The 18203-nt window shown below is 42.0% G+C and overlaps 1 protein-coding gene across 1 annotated transcript; it reads left to right on the top strand.

The window, feature by feature from the left end:
* Positions 1 to 362: 362 nt before the first annotated feature.
* On the top strand, positions 363 to 3519 carry LOC123407892 (2,3-bisphosphoglycerate-dependent phosphoglycerate mutase 1-like). The gene is made up of 9 exons (XM_045101132.1): positions 363 to 620; positions 945 to 1180; positions 1275 to 1498; positions 1587 to 1705; positions 1794 to 1950; positions 2280 to 2381; positions 2481 to 2600; positions 3154 to 3201; positions 3297 to 3519. Exons 2-8 carry the CDS (start codon positions 946 to 948, stop codon positions 3196 to 3198), a joined length of 1002 nt encoding a protein of 333 aa, XP_044957067.1. The 5' UTR covers positions 363 to 620; position 945; the 3' UTR covers positions 3199 to 3201; positions 3297 to 3519.
* The last annotated feature ends 14684 nt before the right edge of the window (positions 3520 to 18203 follow it).

Below are 18203 nucleotides of genomic sequence, written 5' to 3'. Positions count from 1 at the left end.
CAACACTGCACGCGTCATGGGAAAATGGATGACCATAGCACGCACCACATGGCGACGAGTCCGAAGCTCCGGTTGAGATCAACAAGATTGGAACGAAGGAGGCGAGAGGCACACGAGAAGATGATTCCACCTTCACCGACCGCCACGGGCATTGCCCGGCGGTGTCACTACGGCGGCAAGGGTGATAAGGAGGAAGGTGTGGTGACCATGACGACGCGGTTAATGCCATTTTTTTAAAGGATAACAAAGCCACTGGTTGGTTCCACGCGGTTCACGTGGTAATAGCAACCCTAACACGGTCGTTGCCAGTTTGCTCCAACCCCTATTTTCCCATTGTCCCTCCCAACAGGGCAATGCCCGTTTCTTCCTCCTTCAAATAACCAGAACCAGCGAGCCTCCCCCCTCGATCTACACAAGACAGAACCAAACAAGCCCACGCGCCTGCGCAAACAAGAACTGAAGAGCGCGCGGGGACAGGCTTTTCCTCGATTTTCTCATTGCTGTCCTCGGCCCTCTCGCCCCCGCCGCCCTAGATCTCTCCGACGACCTCCCCTCCACTTGGTTTCGCCGAGCCCGTCAATTCCAGCGCTCCAGCGAGGCCTCCACATTGGGTTCTTGAGGTGCGCTTACTTGAGGTCCCGGTTCCTTCTTTCTGAAAGCTTTCTTTATCTCGGGCCTTGGGGCGGTCTGTTCTTTCTGAAAGCTTTCTTTATCTCCGGCCTTGGGGCGGTCTGTTCTTTCTGAAAGAACTGCGGCTGAAGAAGAGGTTCATTGCTATTGTTTTGGGCTGCACAGTTTGAGCTGTGATTTATTGCGTCAATTTGTTCATCCAAGAATTGCTCGCTTCAGAAAGAAAAATCAAGAATTGCACAATCCTAGCTGCGAATCAGGTATACAGATGCAGCCGACTGATGAATTGTTTGCTTGTATTTTGCTGGAATCAGAATGGCAGCGGCTACATCTCACAATGCCATAGTGTCCACACAATCCCACCGGTGGGACGGCAAGAGCTCTAGATTGGACAAGGGAAGAGCCAATGTGCGTCTGGTTTCAGTTGGAAGTTGCTGCTCAGGCAACAGAAAGTTGGGTCTGGTTTGTGCATCGGGCTCCCAGTCTTCAGTCATTGACCCGGTTCACCTACCCTCGAATGGCAAGGGTGCCCACAGCCCCAAGAAATCAAGTAATTCTCACGAGTTTATTGTTAGAATAGACTTTTTTTTCAGCACATAGATGCAGTTCCATAAAGCTGTTATCCTTTTGTTTTCTGAATGTAGGTGAGAGTTCCCTTATATTGATCCGGCACGGTGAGTCGATGTGGAACGAGAAGAATCTGTTTACTGGCTGCGTCGATGTGCCCCTGACACCGAAGGGCGTGGAGGAGGCCATCGAGGCGGGTAAGAGGATATGCAATATTCCAATCGATGTAATATTTACGTCGGCGATGATTCGTTCTCAGATGACTGCAATGCTTGCCATGATGCAGCATCGGCGCAAGAAGGTTGTTTGTCTTTGCTTTAATAAAAGTGACATATATATATCCACTGTCATGGGCAATTGTACTGAGGGGACTGTTTATGTTTCTGCAGGTTCCAATCATCACGCATAAGGAGAGCGAACAAGCTCAAAGTTGGAGTCAGATATACAGTGAAGATACAAAAGAACAGTCCATTCCTGTCATAACAGCTTGGCAACTGAACGAACGGATGTAAGAGTTTCTCCCCTGTTATTATGCTCTAGTTTGCCAATCAGGTAATGTGCATAGCAACTTAAAACGACCACATGGCATTTTCCAGGTATGGTGAATTGCAAGGTCTCAATAAGCAAGAAACTGCAGACAGGTTTGGCAAAGAACAAGTTCATGAATGGCGCCGTAGTTACGACACTCCTCCCCCTAATGGTGAGAGCCTAGAGATGTGTGCAGACAGAGCCGTTTCCTATTTCAAAGATCAGGTAAGGATGTCTACACTGTGCATATTCACTCTCTATGCGATGATATGAGCCTTAAAGAAAGAAAAATAAGTTGAATCACGAACATCAAAAGCTATGCTGAAGACTATAATGCAATATATGTTGTTAATTTCGTTTCTATTTGTTAGAACTTAGAACTGCCCAACCTGATATCAAATATTTGACCAAACAAGTATTAGTACAAAGTTGAGTCACTTTTGAGTCACTTATTTTGGGACGGAGGGAGTATTAAACTGATTTTTGTAGTTTGTTTTGTACTTTGCAACTGTTGTTATACTTCCTACCTAATCTTTGAAGTGGTTGTCTAATAGGTTGTTCCCCATCTCACGGCTGGAAAGCATGTGATGGTTGCTGCACATGCAAACTCGCTTCGATCAATCATAATGCATCTAGACAAATTGACTTCTCAGGAGGTGATCTATTCTTGTATAAATAGTTTGTATTCCACCCCCCTTTTGATTTGGCTTCTCATTGCATTATGCTGAAATTGGGGTCGACACTCTTCGCTCTAGGTAATCAGCCTCGAGTTGTCAACAGGCATTCCTATGCTCTACATATTTAAGGAAGGTGAGTTTATTAGACGGGGGAGCCCAGTGGGACCTTCTGAAGCAAGTGTTTATGCTTATACAAGGGTAAGGGTCTTCTCCATTTCCCATCCCTCCATAAAACAATTTGTATCTGCAGTATATACTAAAACAAACTGATTGACACCAATATATGTATATAACTGCCCTAGTGGCTGGATCTGAATAATCTCAAGCGACATGATTTCAATCAGACATCAAGTTGACTATAAAGTTGATTTGATACATTATTCAGTGTAAGCATTGTGATTGATGGCATTGTTTATTTTAAAATGTAAAACCAAAAGGCGTAGAAGCATTTGGTTGAAGTAAGGTCTGCCTTAACATTTGATGCCGATAAGTGATAGCTTCCATTTCTGCACGAAAACTTTCTAATAGCATTTTATTGTCACTCTTGCTTACACTGTTAACCTTAATATAGAAGACGTACTAACCTTTATATAGAATCTTCAGTTGCAGTACATATCTCCTGCATTATATATAAGTTTGGTATTAAGTTCATACCCGATGACTGTTTAATTTTAAGGCTTCTATTTTTCTGAATTTTTCTTTAGCTTTGTAGTGTTTTTATATGTGTGTTTGAAACTTGGCTCTTATGCAGAACTTGGCTACGTACAGAGACACGCTTGATAGTATGGTTCAGTGAAAGGTCAGTAAGTTGTAAGAATGTGATGCTTGACTACCAATGAGTATTCCAATATGGCTATCTGCTAATTTTGTGTTTTTCAACTGCTGTATTTTCAGGCCTTATAGATTACCGTGACATGATATTTGTCGAATATGCCATTACTTAGCTGAAAACCGGTTAGGGGGGTATCAGATTACAAGCATTCTTTTTGCTAGGAGCTAGAAGGGGAAGGTCACAATCTGAAAACTTTCTTCTGTAACACTGAAATCCATGTAACTGATCTACAAAGGGGGTAACCGAAGGCCCCCATGTTTGTATATGTCAAATGAATTTATTGGAGAGGGGTTGCATTCCCTTTGAGCCGTCTTAATATGTGTTTGATGAGTGGGCTCATGCATGGCCCTCATCACCATTGGTACGCAGGCTCCTGCAGAGGGCACCTTCTCCGTTGTCAGGGAGGGGGAGGCGCCGCCTAGGGATGCAGAGCGGCGCCCGATCCGCCCCGCTTTCAGTTCAAAACGAGAAAAATATGTTTTAGCTGGACCAGAGTGTGTTAGAGTAATTCGTACTAGCTGGGTGCTTTTGCGAGACTTCGCAGGACGCTGCTCTACACCCCTAGCGCCCCCTGCTGCCGTGCGGATGTGGTTATATATGCTCCTTCGTCGCCTGGGTCAGGCCTTGCGCCTCCGTGGGTCTCGCCGCCGGCTGCACGACCCCGACACACGCCATGTTTGATACCTCGTCGGGGAATGTGCACGAAGCATCTCCAGTTGCCACACCGGTGACCTTGCGCGGGGTTGCGGGCTGCACTGCTCGCACCCTGGTATGGGTGATTGCTTTTGTATTGAGCATTGTCAATGGGAGGTGGTATTAAGCCCGGGCGTTTGGTCTTATTGGTTAGCTCGGTTCGGTTTATTATTCTTTTTGGTCTTTTAAGAATTTTGTTTTCAATAATTGACGACCGGAATTATTTCGGTTCTTGGTTCTCACTACTCGATCTTTGGTCTTTACACGATGGTGTCTGGCTCCAACTAAATGAACTAAATTTCGTTACAGTACATGCTTACGCAAGTAGAATTCGGACAACAGGTATGTGTAGTTTTTTTTTTTTTGACAGTGAGGTATGTGTATTTGTTTATGCAACTAAAATTCAGAGTTCAAACATGTGCATGTAGTAGGTGTATTCAACAACAATTGTGTCATAAACATATAGAGAATTGTGCTAATTCGATTTATCTTGATTTTTTTTAAAAGAACAGGGAACCTTTTCTCACCGGTTCCTTTTCATCAATGAAACCACAACGTTATAACATCAACCCACTAAGAGGGGTAGTTCAGCAGAAAAGCAAAGGAAAACAAACTTTTATCTGAAGTTATTACATCCAACGAATCTAACTAAGACAGACAGGAAATGAAAAAAGCAAATCACACAACAAAGGCATGTTGGAGTTGGGATGGCTTCACAATCTTCACTGGGGCGTCATCACAGCTTGTGGAGACCAGCAAACATCCAGGGTCGACACTGGGCTAAATATTGTCATTTCACCCCCAACATCGCATTTGTTCGTTGGTGGTGTAGCGCAGCCATCATTGAAGGTCTGAATTTGGCACCTGGGGTCTTCAGCGGCATCATCAGCAGTGTTTGAGCTTAGCCACTGGTGAGCAGGAGAGGACGTTGAAGAAATTTGGCTAATTGGAGTGAGAAGGCTTCGAGTCTTGCACCACTCAGCTTGGGGGACAGGATAATCCATGATTTTAACATTCTCAAGATCAGCCTCAAGACCTGTTTAACAGAGGTCCAAAGAGTATTGTCAAAGATCATAGAATTTCTAAATTTCCATAGCCCCCATAAAGCATTAGAAGTAACAGTGTTTAAAGCGGATTTTTTGTTGTTGAAGACCCAAAATCTAGCTACAGATTCAAAGTTTCCCCAACATCAACCTGGAACTGTTCTTTGATAAAAGACCATACAAATTTTGCCACCACATACTCAAAGAAGAGATGTGTGATGGATTCATGCTCCTTACAGAAAACACAATCAAGAGGTTTGATAATGTGTCTTTTCCTAAGATTATCTCTAGTCATTAGTTTATTATGATAAATAATCCAGAGGAAGACATGAATCTTGGAGGGACTCTTAAATTACAGACACTAGGAATGAAGACTGGCTACACCCCCGTGAAATTGATAACATAGTACAAAGAACTAGTAGAGTATTTGCCATTATTTTGAAGTTGATAGACTAAGGAGTCAGGGTTAGCATTGAAGGTAATGCTACCATCAATTTCAACTAATTGGTACCATTGTTCCATCATTTTACTATCAAAGTTTCTTCTAAAAGAAAGTTTCAGCCGGTGACCATCCCACACCTCATTAACACACTTAGTGGAGTCATTACAAATAGTGTAAATAGGCCATAATTGAACTGCTAGGGGGGGGGGGAGGTGCCAAGCCAGGTGTCTTCCCAGAATCTAATTTTTTCACCAACACCAATCTTCCATTCGTATCCAAATTTAAGGCATGAAAGATAGATTGCAGACCTTTCCAGAATTTGGATGTAGCATGGTTAGGATTTGGGAAGAAGAGGTTAGGTTTAACATCCATGTACTTATGATCAACGATCATTTTCCAAGGTTTTCCCTCTCCCTCATAGTATATTTTAATCCAGGAGCCTAAGAGGCAAAGGTTGATATCTTGAAGATTAGCAATTCCTAAACCTCCAAAATCTTTTTTGATACAAACTAGTCTCCAGTTAGCAAGGTGAAGTTTCATGTGTCCCTCAAATCATTCCAAAGGCAGTGGGCCATCTGAGAGTTGAACATCTCAATGGCCCATTTGGGGAATTTGAAGAAGGATAGAAGGTAAATAAGAATACTAGCAAGACACGCTTGGATAAGAATAACTGTGCCTTTGTAAGAAAGAAGCTTACCTCTCCAGACATCAATCCTTTTCATAATTTTGTCAATAAGAGGTTGTATATCTTCTCTCCTAAGCCGGTCATAATGCAGTGGGATACCTAGATATTTAATAGGGAAGAATCCTCCACTGCAAGCAAGAACAGTGAGGAAGAGCTGAAACCTATCACTATCCATATCGATAGGGAGCAGTTCACTCTTAGAATAATTGATCCTCATACCAGAGACTTGTTCAAAGTAGGTTACAATTATTTTAAGGTTCTCTGCATGAGTGACATCATCATCCAAGAGTAGGATGGTGTTGTCTGCATATTGGAGGCAAATGATGCCCCGAGGACAGACCTCACGACAGACACTAGCAATTAAATTGCTATTGGCAGCTTTAGCAAGCATCCTGGTAAGGACATCCACTACTAAATTGAAAAGAAGGGGGAAATGGGATCTCCCTACCCAAGCCCTTTTATCTAGATTATTCAATCATCTAGAGAAGGAGACCGCCCCGATTAAATTTAATTGGGTCTTGTAGTTTTGACAAGCTATTTTAGTTCGGTTTATACGGTCCAGGTTTCGATCTTTGGATTTTATGGTCGGGCTTAGGTGGGATGATGGGACCGGTGGATGATGCAGGGGAATGCCAACATGACAATAGACCTGCTGTCGTGAATAGTGGCGAATCTAGCAAGAAAATGAATGGTGTGCTCAGTTATAATAAAAAAACTATATAGCCTTTTAAAGAGCAAAACTATTATCTCAAACTTTCACACATTACTACTAAAAACATGTACCGGCTCCCATTCAAAATTTAACTTAGTTAGTTTAAAACTGCCACGGTTATTATGGATCGGATGAAGTACTATTTAATAGAACTTTTATAAATGTTTTGAAAATATATCAATTTTGAATTAAAAATCAGATATGTCTAGCTAAATAGTCATTGTTTCTCAATCCTTTTGTCCATAAACTAAATAATTCCCTAATTGCTACTTAAAGCATGTAATATCTAATACTTAGATTGATGGATGTTTTTAAAATATCAATTTTTGAACGAAAGTTTGGATCTAGGCATTATCTCTCAAGAGTTTTACCCAAATATACTTAAAATTTCCCGAATTACTACTTGGAACACGTATATCTACTCGATTTTTACCGATTTTCAAGAACAGGGAGGGCGCCATAGCCCGGGCGTGGGCGTGGCCGCATGGGGCGCATGACACTGCCTTGCTGGCCGCTAGCTGCAACTTGCTACATGTCTACTCGCTAGGATTGGAGGTCCGTGGTACAATCCCCGTGTTCACTCCTCCTGGCGGCTATGCATGTATGTGTGTGACAACCGTGGAAATGTGGAGCATATGGGTTGAGACATGAAAGCTTGACTAAGTGTCTGAGTAAAAATGGTACTAGTAAAAACAATTGGGCTTATGGAGGGTAGGCTTCAGCCTGTTGAAGTCTCCCCAATAGACTCTCCACTCGTCGTGAACCTTGTGGTACAAACCCTATTAGGGTAAGATTTGGAGAAATGCATACTTATGGAATTATAAATGGGAAAATTATATTCATTGGGTAAGCTAGGAATGGATAGGGGAAGGCAATACCCATACGTCGCGTACCTGCATACTCGTATACTAATTCTGAAAGCACATATGCTCCCTTGGTGGTTTTGATAATTCATGAAAACATACATTGTCTCTTGGACTAACACTTTTACCTAGTATATTTCAGGTATAGTCCACAGAGAGCCTTGGCTTAAGGATTGTGAGGAGAAGCCCCTTGATGAAGGAAGGAATAGGATTGGCTCAAGCTTCAAGCAAGAAGACTCTTCATTTTATACTTTGTGAGAAATCACTTTGAGTCCATAGAAAAGACAATACTATTAAAAGGCGATGAGGTATTATGATGAATTGGTTGCTCAAGTGCTTAGAAGTAGCCACCAAAATACTCAGCCATTCTCCCACAAAATATCTCTGTCCAAACCCAAACCATCAAAATCGATGCCACCAACAATTACCATTCGTCCCTACCGATTTTACACTTGATAGAACCTATGCCAAACCCTACCATCTCGGTACCACCAACATTCCTATCGGTGCCACCGAGATTCAGTGACCAACTTTTTGTTGAGAAGATTTCAAGAATCAGAATTTCTGGGTTTGAAATCGGTCTCATCGAGTTTTGGAAACTGGTCTAGGACACCCATATTGGTACCACCGAGATTTACATATCGGTCTCACCGATAATTCAAAAGTTGCCACATTTAGTGCAACTCGGTACCACCGAGATTCATTTCGGTGTCACCGAGTTGGGCAATAATGTTGTAACAGTTGGATTCTGGGGGATGCCTATATATACCCCTCCACCTCCTCTCATTCGTAGGGGAAGCACTGAGAACCCACTTACACTTGCCAGATTCATTTTTTCTAAGAGAGAGTCACCTATTCATGTGTTGAGATCAAGAGATTCCATTCCAACCATTTGAACCTTGATTTATAGCCTCTCCAAGTTGCTTTCCACAAGATAAATCTCTCCTACCCCTGCCAAATCTGTGAGAGAGTGATTAAGTGTTGAGGAGACTATCTTTAGAAGCACAAGAGCAAGGTGTTCATCGTTCTACTACATCTATTACCTTTTGGAGGGTGGTGCCTCCTAGATTGGTTAGGTGTCGCTTGGGAGCCTCCTACTCCGTGTTGTGGAGTTGAACCAAGAAGTTTGTATGGGAAAGGAGATCGCCTACTTCGTGAAGATCTACCGTGAGTGAGGCTAGTCCTGTGTGGACGGAAGTTGTGGTGGAATAGACGAGGCCGCTTCTTCATGGACCCCTTGTGGGTGGAGCCCTCTGTGGACTCTCGCAGCCGTTATCCTCTGTGGGTTGAAGTCTCCACTAACATGGATGTACGATAGCGCCACCTATTGGAACCATGCAAAAAATCCCCGTGTCAATTTCTTCACATTTGATCTTCCTAAACTCTACTCCTTACTACATGTGCAAAGTCTTTACTTTCCGCTGCCATATTTGTTGACTAGCATGTGTAGGGTGCACTAGACTTGTTAGAATTGCTAAAATTTGCCAACCACTAAATCGTGAAAAGGCTAGGATTTCAATTCTATGCAAGTAGTCTATTCACCCCCTCTAGACACCTCTTCTATCGATCCCAAAATTGGTATCAGAGCAAGGTCTCAAAAACCTTGGTTTAAACACCATTGGAGGAAGATGGATGTGCCTAGTTTGGGGAATATTAGTTGTAGAGTGCCTATTCTTGATGGGGAATATTATAGACAATGGAAAGATGAAATGCTTGATATATTTGATAAATTCCATTTGCGCAAGTATGTTGAATATCCCTATGAGCATTCCATTGATCCCTTACATCCTTCTCATGATGAAGAACTTGATATGCTTGGTAATCTTAAAACTGTAAATCTAATCATTAGAGGACTGCCAAGAAATGTGCTTAATCAATTGAAGTTTTTTGAGTGTGCTTATACTTTGTGGAAATACAAAGAGAAAAGATATCCCGACTATTAACTGAAAAATCTTGAGATCATTTTCAATAAATGCATTGCCTTTCACAAAATGAAGCCAACCGATCCTAATTTTGATAAATGTCTATTTGAGCTTCGTGACCTCATGTGTGCTAAAGGAGATGTCATTACCATTAACAATGTCATTATGGAAGCCATTCACATGCATAAATATGAATATTGTCATAGTCAAAATTCTTATGAAATTCTTGTTTCTTATGACGAGGACATTTCGTCCGACGATGACAATGTGGAGCATGGCTACTACGAAGAATATGAGGAGTTTGACATCGAGTATGAGAAGACCATGAGAAACCTTAGTCTTATGGCGAACCTTAGAGACTACATGGCCGGAGGAAAGGAGTGGGTTCTTGATAGTGAATGCACCGATCACATAAATGGAGATAAAGACATGTTCCATGAGATGACACCAAACCCTGGACCTCGAAGGTATGTGACCTTTGGAGAACTCCAAGGGTGAGTTACTTGGTCTTGGTAAGGTGTCCATATCTCATGATAGTTCTATTCAAAATGACATGCTTGTTAAATCTCTTGGCTACAATCTTCTTTCCGTATCTAGACTAGCAGACTTTGGTTTCAATGTGCTATTTACGAAAGTTGACTGCCAAGTGTTTCGTCGTGATAACTATAACATGGTCTTTACTGGTTTTCGTAGAGGTAATCTATACATTGTTGATTTCACTAAAAAATCCAAATCATGTACATGTCTTATTGCTAAATCTTCTAATGGTTGGTTATGGCATAGAAGGTTAGGACATGTAGGTATGCGTAACCTTGACAGGCTTATCAAAGTTGATCATATTATTTGTGTTAAAGATGTTATCTTTGATAAAGATAGACTTTGTAGTGCATGTCAAGCAGGAAAGCAAGTTGGTGGAAGTCATCCGTGAAGGACATCATGACTACAAGAAGGCCACTCGAGCTGCTTCAGATGGATCTTTTTTGGTCCCAACGCTTACAAGAGCCTCGGTAGAAATTCTTATGGTCTAGTCATTGTTGATGATTTTTCCAGATTTACGTGGGTATTCTTTCTGGATGATAAGTCGTGGGTACAAAATATCTTCAACAACTTCGCTTGGAAAGCCCAAAATCAATTTGAAGTGAAGATCAAGAAAGTTTGAAGCGATAACGGAACGAAGTTCAAGAACACTAATGTGGATACCTTTCTTGATGAAGAAGGTATCTCACATGAGTTGTCAGCGACGTACACAGCTCAACAAAATGGAGTTGTTGAGAGTAAGAACCGAAATCTCATAGAGATGGCTGATACGTCTCAAACGTATCTATAATTTTTTATGGATTCACGCTCTTATCTTGTCTTCTTTGGTTGTTTTATGTACCTTTTATATCTTTTTTGGGACTAACTTATTAATTCAGTGCCAAGTGTCAGTTCCTGTTTTTTCCGTGTTTTTGACTCTTTTCAGATCTGATTTTGGAACGAAGTCCAAACGGAAGAAAAACCCCGAAATGATTTTTTCCCGAAAGGAAGAAGACCAGGGGGCTTTTGGGCCAAGCCAGGTGGGCTCCAGGGAGCCCACAAGCCCCCACTCCACCAACAGGGGGGAGGCGGCGGTGGGCAGGCTTGTGGCCTCCCTGGCCACCCCCTGACCTAGGTCTTTGGCCTATAAATTCCCAAATATTCCGCGAAAAATCAGGGGAGCCTCGAAAATACTTTTCCGCCGCCGCAAGCTTCCGTTTCCGCGAGATCTCATTTGGAGACCCTTCCGGGCACCCTGCCGGAGGGGACTTTGGAGTTGGAGGGCTTCTTCATCATCATCACCGCCCCTCCAATGACTCGTGAGTAGTTCACTTCAGACCTACAGGTCCGTAGTTAGTAGCTAGATGACTTCTTCTCTCTCTTGGATCTTCAATACAAAGTTCTCCATGATCTTCATGGAGATCTATCCGATGTAATCTTCTTTGGCGGTGTGTTTGTCGAGATCCGATGAATTATGGATTTGTGATCAGATTATCTATGATATATATATTTGAGTCTTTGCTGATTTATTATATGCATGATTTGATATCCTTGTAAGTCTCTCCGAGTCTTGGGTTTTGTTTGTCCAACTAGATCTATGGTTCTTGCATTGGGAGAAGTGCTTGGTTTTGGGTTCTGCCATGTGGTGACCTTTCCCAATGACAGTAGGGGCAGCAAGGCACACATCAAGTAGTTGCCATCAAGGGTAAAAAGATGGGGTTTTTATCATTGGTTTGAGATTATCCCTCTACATCATGTCATCTTGCTTAAGGCGTTACTCTGTTCTTATGGACTTAATACACTAGATGCATGCTGGATAGCGGTCGACGTGTGGAGTAATAGTAGTAGATGCAGAAAGTATCGGTCTACTTGTTTCGGACGTGATGCCTATAGAAACAATCATTGCATAGATATCGTCACGACTTTGCACAGTTCTATCAATTGCTCGACAGTAATTTGTTCACCCACCGTCTACTTGCTTTCATGAGAGAAGCCACTAGTAAACACTACGGCCCCCGGGTCTATTCACATCCATCGTTTACACCTCTGCTTTTACTTTGCTTTGTTACTTTGTTGCTTTCAGTTCTCACTTGGCAAACAATCTATAAAGGGTTGACAACTCCTTCATAGCGTTGGGAGCAAGTTTTTGTGTTTGTGCAGGATCTTGAGATACTCCTCCACTGGATTGATACCTTGGTTCTCAAATTGAGGGAAGTACTTACCACCGCTACGCTACATCACCCTTTCCGCTTCGAGGGAACACCAACGCAAGGCTCCAAGGCCACGGGGGAAATCCTTTGCATACTTGCCTAGGAAGTCCCTTAAGGCGTAGCCGCAGCTGAAGGATTCCTGGTGCCGTTGCTGAGGAGTATCAAGCAACACTCCTATTTCTGGCGTCGTTGGAAGGTGTTTTGTTGCAGTAGCAGAAGTATTTCTGGCGCCGTTTCCGGGGAGGAGAAAACAAGATCTATCCAAGTAGGTCTCACAAACTCTTCTCTTGCATTTACTTTTGTTGCGAGTTGCCTCTCGTTTTCCTCTCCCCCACTTCACATTTTCCGTTTTCATTTGCCTTTTTCCGTTCGCCCTTTTCTCTCGCTTGCTTTCTGTTCGCTTGTGTACCATGTGCCCTCAATATGCTTGCATCTTCGCTTGCTGAAAATCTACTGATATGGATCCTCATCCACTTGCTAGTCTCTTTAAGAGACCCACTCGTGTGGAACAAGTTGCTATTGAGTTGAGGGCAATTGACTATTTCTTTGGAGTTTTGTGTAAGATGCGTGAATCTGAAAATTGTGAGGAAGAAATTCATGAAGTGATTCACGAGGGCTCCTTGGATGAAAAGCATGATTGCAATGATTTCACTATAAATCCTATTAGTGACAATCATGCTAAAAATATGCAAAACCCTAAGCTTGGGGATGCTAGTTTTGCTTTGTCCACTACTTGTTGCAATAATCATGATTGGGGTGATGATCTTTCTTATGATCTTGAAAATTTGTTCAAACCTCATGATGAATATGATATTTGCAACAATACTGAAAGTGGGATTGGAGAAGTCATGACTTTAGTTGATGATAATCCCACTATTTTTGAAGAGCGTCAACTTTGCATGCATGTGGATCATGAAAAGAATATCCTATGTGATAGTCACATTATTGAATTTGAATATGATCCCACATGTAATTGCTATGAGAGAGGAAAATATTTTGGTAGAAACTTTCATGTTACCAAATCACCTCTCGTGATGTTGAGATTGCTCTTGTCTCTTTCTTCTTCCTTGCATATGGTAACTATTGGTTGTCTTGACAATCTGTTTTCCTATAAAAATGCCTATGCATAGGAAGTATGTTAGACTTAGATGTGGTTTTCACATGCTTTAGGATGCTCTCGTTGTACTTCAATTCTTGTCTTTTGTGAGAGCATCATTGAATGCCTAGCTAAGAGCGTTAAACAAAAGCGCTTGTTGGGAGGCAACCCAATGAATCTATCATTTTTCTTTATGTTTTGTGTTTTCCACACTTTCATAATTCTGTTATGATTGTGTTTTTTGTGTTTCTTTTTGCGTTTGTGCCAAGCAAAACCGTTATGATTAGTCTTGGGGGTGATCGTTTGGTCATGCTGGAAAAGACAGAAACTTTCTGCTCACGAAAAGAATTTTCTTTTTTTTCTGTAAGAGCTTTTGAGTTGATTCTTTTTGATGCTGATTTATACGCAAATTATTCAGACTGTAGTAATGTTTCAGAATTTTTGAAGTACCAGAGGTATACGAAATATACAGATTGCTATAGACTGGTCTGCTGTTAATATATTCTGTTTTTGTTGTGTTGGTTGCTTATTTTGATGAAACTATGGATAGTATCGGGCGGTATTAGCCATGGAAGATTGAAAGTACAGTAACCCTACATCAGCACAAGTAGAATTTAAGTTTGGTACAGTACCTAAGGAAGTGGTGGTTTGCTTTCTTGTACTAATGTTATCACGAGTTTTTGTTTAAGTTTCGTGTTGTGAAGTTTTCAAGTTTTGGGTGAAGTTCTTATGGACAAAGAGATAAAGAGTGGCAAGAGCTCAAGGTTGGGGATGCCCAAGGCACCCCAAGAGATTCAAGGATGCCGTAAAAACCTAAGCTTGGGGATGCCCCGGGAAGGCATCCCCTCTCTCGTCTTCAATCCATCGGTAACGTTACTTGGGGCTATATTTTTATTCACCACATGTTATGTGTTTTTGCTTGGAGCGTCTTGTATCATAGGAGTGTTTTATTTTTTTTGTGTCACAATCATCCTCGCTGCACACATAGAGAGAGAGAGACATGCACACACTGTGATTTTGTCGAGCTTCACTTATATCTTTTGGTAGACAATTCAGCTCACATGTGCTTCACTTATATCTTTTAGAGCGTAGCGGTGCATGGCTTGGTAGTTGATCTATGCTTTGAAAATAGTCTCAAAAGGGTTAGTTATCCAAAGGGATACGAAAAATTCCGCCTTCATGTGCATTGAATAGTTAGAGAAGTTTGATTCATCTCAATTAGTTTTGAGTTGTGGTTATGGTAATACTGAAGTCATGCTAGTAAGGTGTTGTGGATCTAGAAATACTTGTGTTGAAGTTAGTGATTCCCGTAGCATGCACGTATGGTGAACCGCTATGTGATGAAATCTGAGCATGATTAGTATATTGATTGTCATCCTTTGCGTGGCGGTCGGGATCGCGTGATGGTTTATACCTACCAACCCTTCCCTAGGAGTATGCGTTGAATGCTTTGTTTCGATTACTAATAAAACTTTTGCAACAAGTATAGGAGTTCTTCATGACTAATGTTGAGTCCATGGTTTATATTCACTTTCACCTTCCACCATCACTATCTTCTTTAGTGCCATGCAACTTTCGCCGGTGCACAAAACCCACCATTAGCCTCCCTCAAAACAGCCACCATACCTACCTATTATGGCTTTTTCAAAGTCATTCCGAGATATATTGCCATGAAACTACCACCATGATATGTGCCACCACGTTTACATTGCCATTGCATGATCGTAAGATAGCTAGCATGATGTTTCCATTGATGTCTATGCCATGCTAGATCATTGCCACGGTACACTACCGAAGGCATTCCATATAGAGTCATCGTTACTCTAAGTTTTGAGTTGAAAGTGTGATGATCATCATTAATGGAGCATTGTCCCATGTGAGGAAATAAAAGAGGCCAAAAAAGCCCACAAAAAAAGAGGCCAAAGAGCCCACCAAATAAAAAAAATGAGAGAAAAAGAGAGAAGGGACAATGCTACCACTTTTTCCACACTTGTGCATATTGAGCACCATGATCTTCATGATTGAGGGTCTCTCGTTTTGTCACCACCATATAGCTAGTGGGAAATTTTCATTATATAACTTGGCTTGTATATTCCAATGATAGGCTTCCTCAAAATTGCCTTAGGTCTTCGTGAGCAAGCAAGTTGGATGCACACCCACTAGTTTTCTTTAAGAGCTTTCACATACTCGTAGCTCTAGTGCATCATTTGTATGGCAATCCCTACTCATTCACATTGATATCTATTGATGAGCATCTCCACAGCTCATTGATATGCCTAGTTAATGTGACTATCTTCTCCTTTTTGTCTTGCAACCTCCACTACATTCCACACCATCTATAGTGCTATAACCATGGCTCATGCTCATGTATTGCGTGAGAGTTAAAAATGTTTGAGAAAGTAAAGGTGTGAAACAATTACTTGGCCAATACCGGGGTTGTGCATGATTTAAATTCGTTGCGCAATGATGATAGAGCATAGCCAGACTATATGCTTTTGTAGGGATAACTTTCTTTTGGCCTTATTATTTTGAAAGTTCATGATTACTTTGCTAGTTTGCTTGAATTATTATTGTTTCCACGTCAATAGAAAACTATTGTTTTGAATCTAATGGATCTGAACATTCACGTCACATAAGAGGAATTACAAAGGACACATATGCTAGGTAGCATGAAAGCATCAAAAATTCATTCTTAATCACTTCCCTACTCGAGGACGAGTAGGAGTTAAGCTTGGGGATGCTTGATACGTCTCAAACGTATCTATAATTTTTGATGGTTTCACGCTGTTATCTTGTCTTCTTTGGTTGTTTTCTGTACATTTTTTATATCTTTTTTGGGACTAACTTATTAATTCAGTGCCAAGTGTCAGTTCCTGTTTTTTTCCGTGTTTTTGACTCTTTTCAGATCTGATTTCGGAACGGAGCCCAAACGGAAGAAAAACCCCGAAATGATTTTTTCCCGAATGGAAGAAGACCAGGGGGCTTTTGGGCCAAGCCAGGTGGTCTCCAGGGAGCCCACAAGCCCCCACTCCGCCACCAGGGGGGAGGCGGCGGTGGGCAGGCTTGTGGCCTCCCTGGCCGCCCCATCACCTAGGTCTTTGGCCTATAAATTCCCAAATATTCCGCAAAAAATCAGGGGAGCCTCGAACATACTTTTGCGCCGCCGCAAGCTTCAGTTTCCGCAAGATCTCATCTGGAGACCCTTCCCGGCACCCTGTCGGAGGGGACTTTGGAGTTGGAGGGCTTCTTCATCATCATCATCGCCCCTCCAATGACTCGTGAGTAGTTCACTTCAGACCTACGGGTCCGTAGTTAGTATCTAGATGGCTTCTTCTCTCTCTTGGATCTTTAATACAAAGTTCTCCATGATCTTCATGGAGATCTATCCGATGTAATCTTCTTTGGCGGTGTATTTGTCGAGATCCGATGAATTGTGGATTTGTGATCAGATTATCTATGATATATATTTGAGTCTTTGCTGATTTCTTATATGCATGATTTGATATCCTTGTAAGTCTCTCCGAGTTTTGGGTTTTGTTTGGCCAACTAGATCTATGATTCTTGCAATGGGAGAAGTGCTTGGTTTTGGGTTCTGCCATGTGGTGACCTTTCCCAGTGACAGCAGGAGCAGCAAGGCACACATCAAGTAGTTGCCATCAAGGGTAAAAAGATGGGATTTCCATCATTCGTTTGAGATTATCCCTCTACATCATGTCATCTTGCTTAAGGCGTTACTCTGTTCTTATGGACTTAATACACTAGATGCATGCTAGATAGCGGTCGACGTGTGGAGTAATAGTAGTAGATGCAGAAAGTATCGGTCTACTTGTGTCGGACGTGATGCCTATAGAAACAATCATTGCATAGATATCGTCACGACTTTGCACAGTTCTATCAATTGCTCGACAGTAATTTGTTCACCCACCGTCTACTTGCTTTCATGAGAGAAGCCACTAGTAAACACTACGGCCCCCGGGTATATTCACATCCATAGTTTACACCTCCGCTTTTTCTTTGCTTTGTTACTTTGTTGCTTTCAGTTCTCACTTGGCAAACAATCTATAAGGGATTGAGAACCCCTTCATAGCGTTGGGAGCAAGTTTTTGTGTTTGTGCAGGATCTTGAGATACTCCTCCACTGGATTGATACCTTGGTTCTCAAACTGAGGGAAGTACTTACCACCGCTTTGCTACATCACCCTTTCTGCTTCGAGGGAACACCAACGCAAGGCTCCAAGGCCACGGGGGAAATCCTTTGCATACTTGCCTAGGAAGTCCCTTAAGGCGTAGCCGCAGCTGAAGGATTCCTGGTGCCGTTGCTGAGGAGTATCAAGCAACACTCCTATTTCTGGCGCCGTTGGAAGGTCTTTTGTTGCAGTAGCAATGGCCAGGACAATGCTTGACGAATACAAGATGCCGAGACACTTTTGGGAAGAAGCCACGGAAACAGCTTGTACGCCATAAACCGAGTCTACTTGCACAAGCTTCTAGGTAAAACAACATGCAAGCTACTCACCAGTAACAAACCCCAAGTTGGATACTTTTGAGTATTCGGCTCCAAGTGCTACATTCTTGATAAGCATCGTCATTCTAAATTTTCTCCTAAATCTCATGAAGGTTTCCTACTCGGTTACGAATCAAACTCTCACACTTACCGTGTCTACAATAGCTTCACTCGAAAAGTTGAAGAGACGATAGATGTGAAGTGTTATGAATCTAATGGTTCACAAGTCGAACCATTTCCAAATGATGTAGGAGATAAGGAACCTTCAGAAGCCATCCAAGATT

This window comes from Hordeum vulgare, chromosome 7H, assembly GCF_904849725.1.
Source record: "Hordeum vulgare subsp. vulgare chromosome 7H, MorexV3_pseudomolecules_assembly, whole genome shotgun sequence".
Lineage (NCBI taxonomy): Eukaryota > Viridiplantae > Streptophyta > Magnoliopsida > Poales > Poaceae > Hordeum > Hordeum vulgare.
This window is presented reverse-complemented; position numbering and strand designations above follow the sequence as displayed.

Coding starts and splice junctions, on each gene's coding strand:
- LOC123407892 (XM_045101132.1), top strand. CDS start 946: ATGGCAGCGGCTACATCTCACAATGCCATAGTGTCCACACAATCCCAC. Junction 1,499..1,586: donor TGCAGCATCGGCGCAAGAAG/GTTGTTTGTCTT, acceptor ATGTTTCTGCAG/GTTCCAATCATCACGCATAA. Junction 2,382..2,480: donor ACAAATTGACTTCTCAGGAG/GTGATCTATTCT, acceptor TCTTCGCTCTAG/GTAATCAGCCTCGAGTTGTC.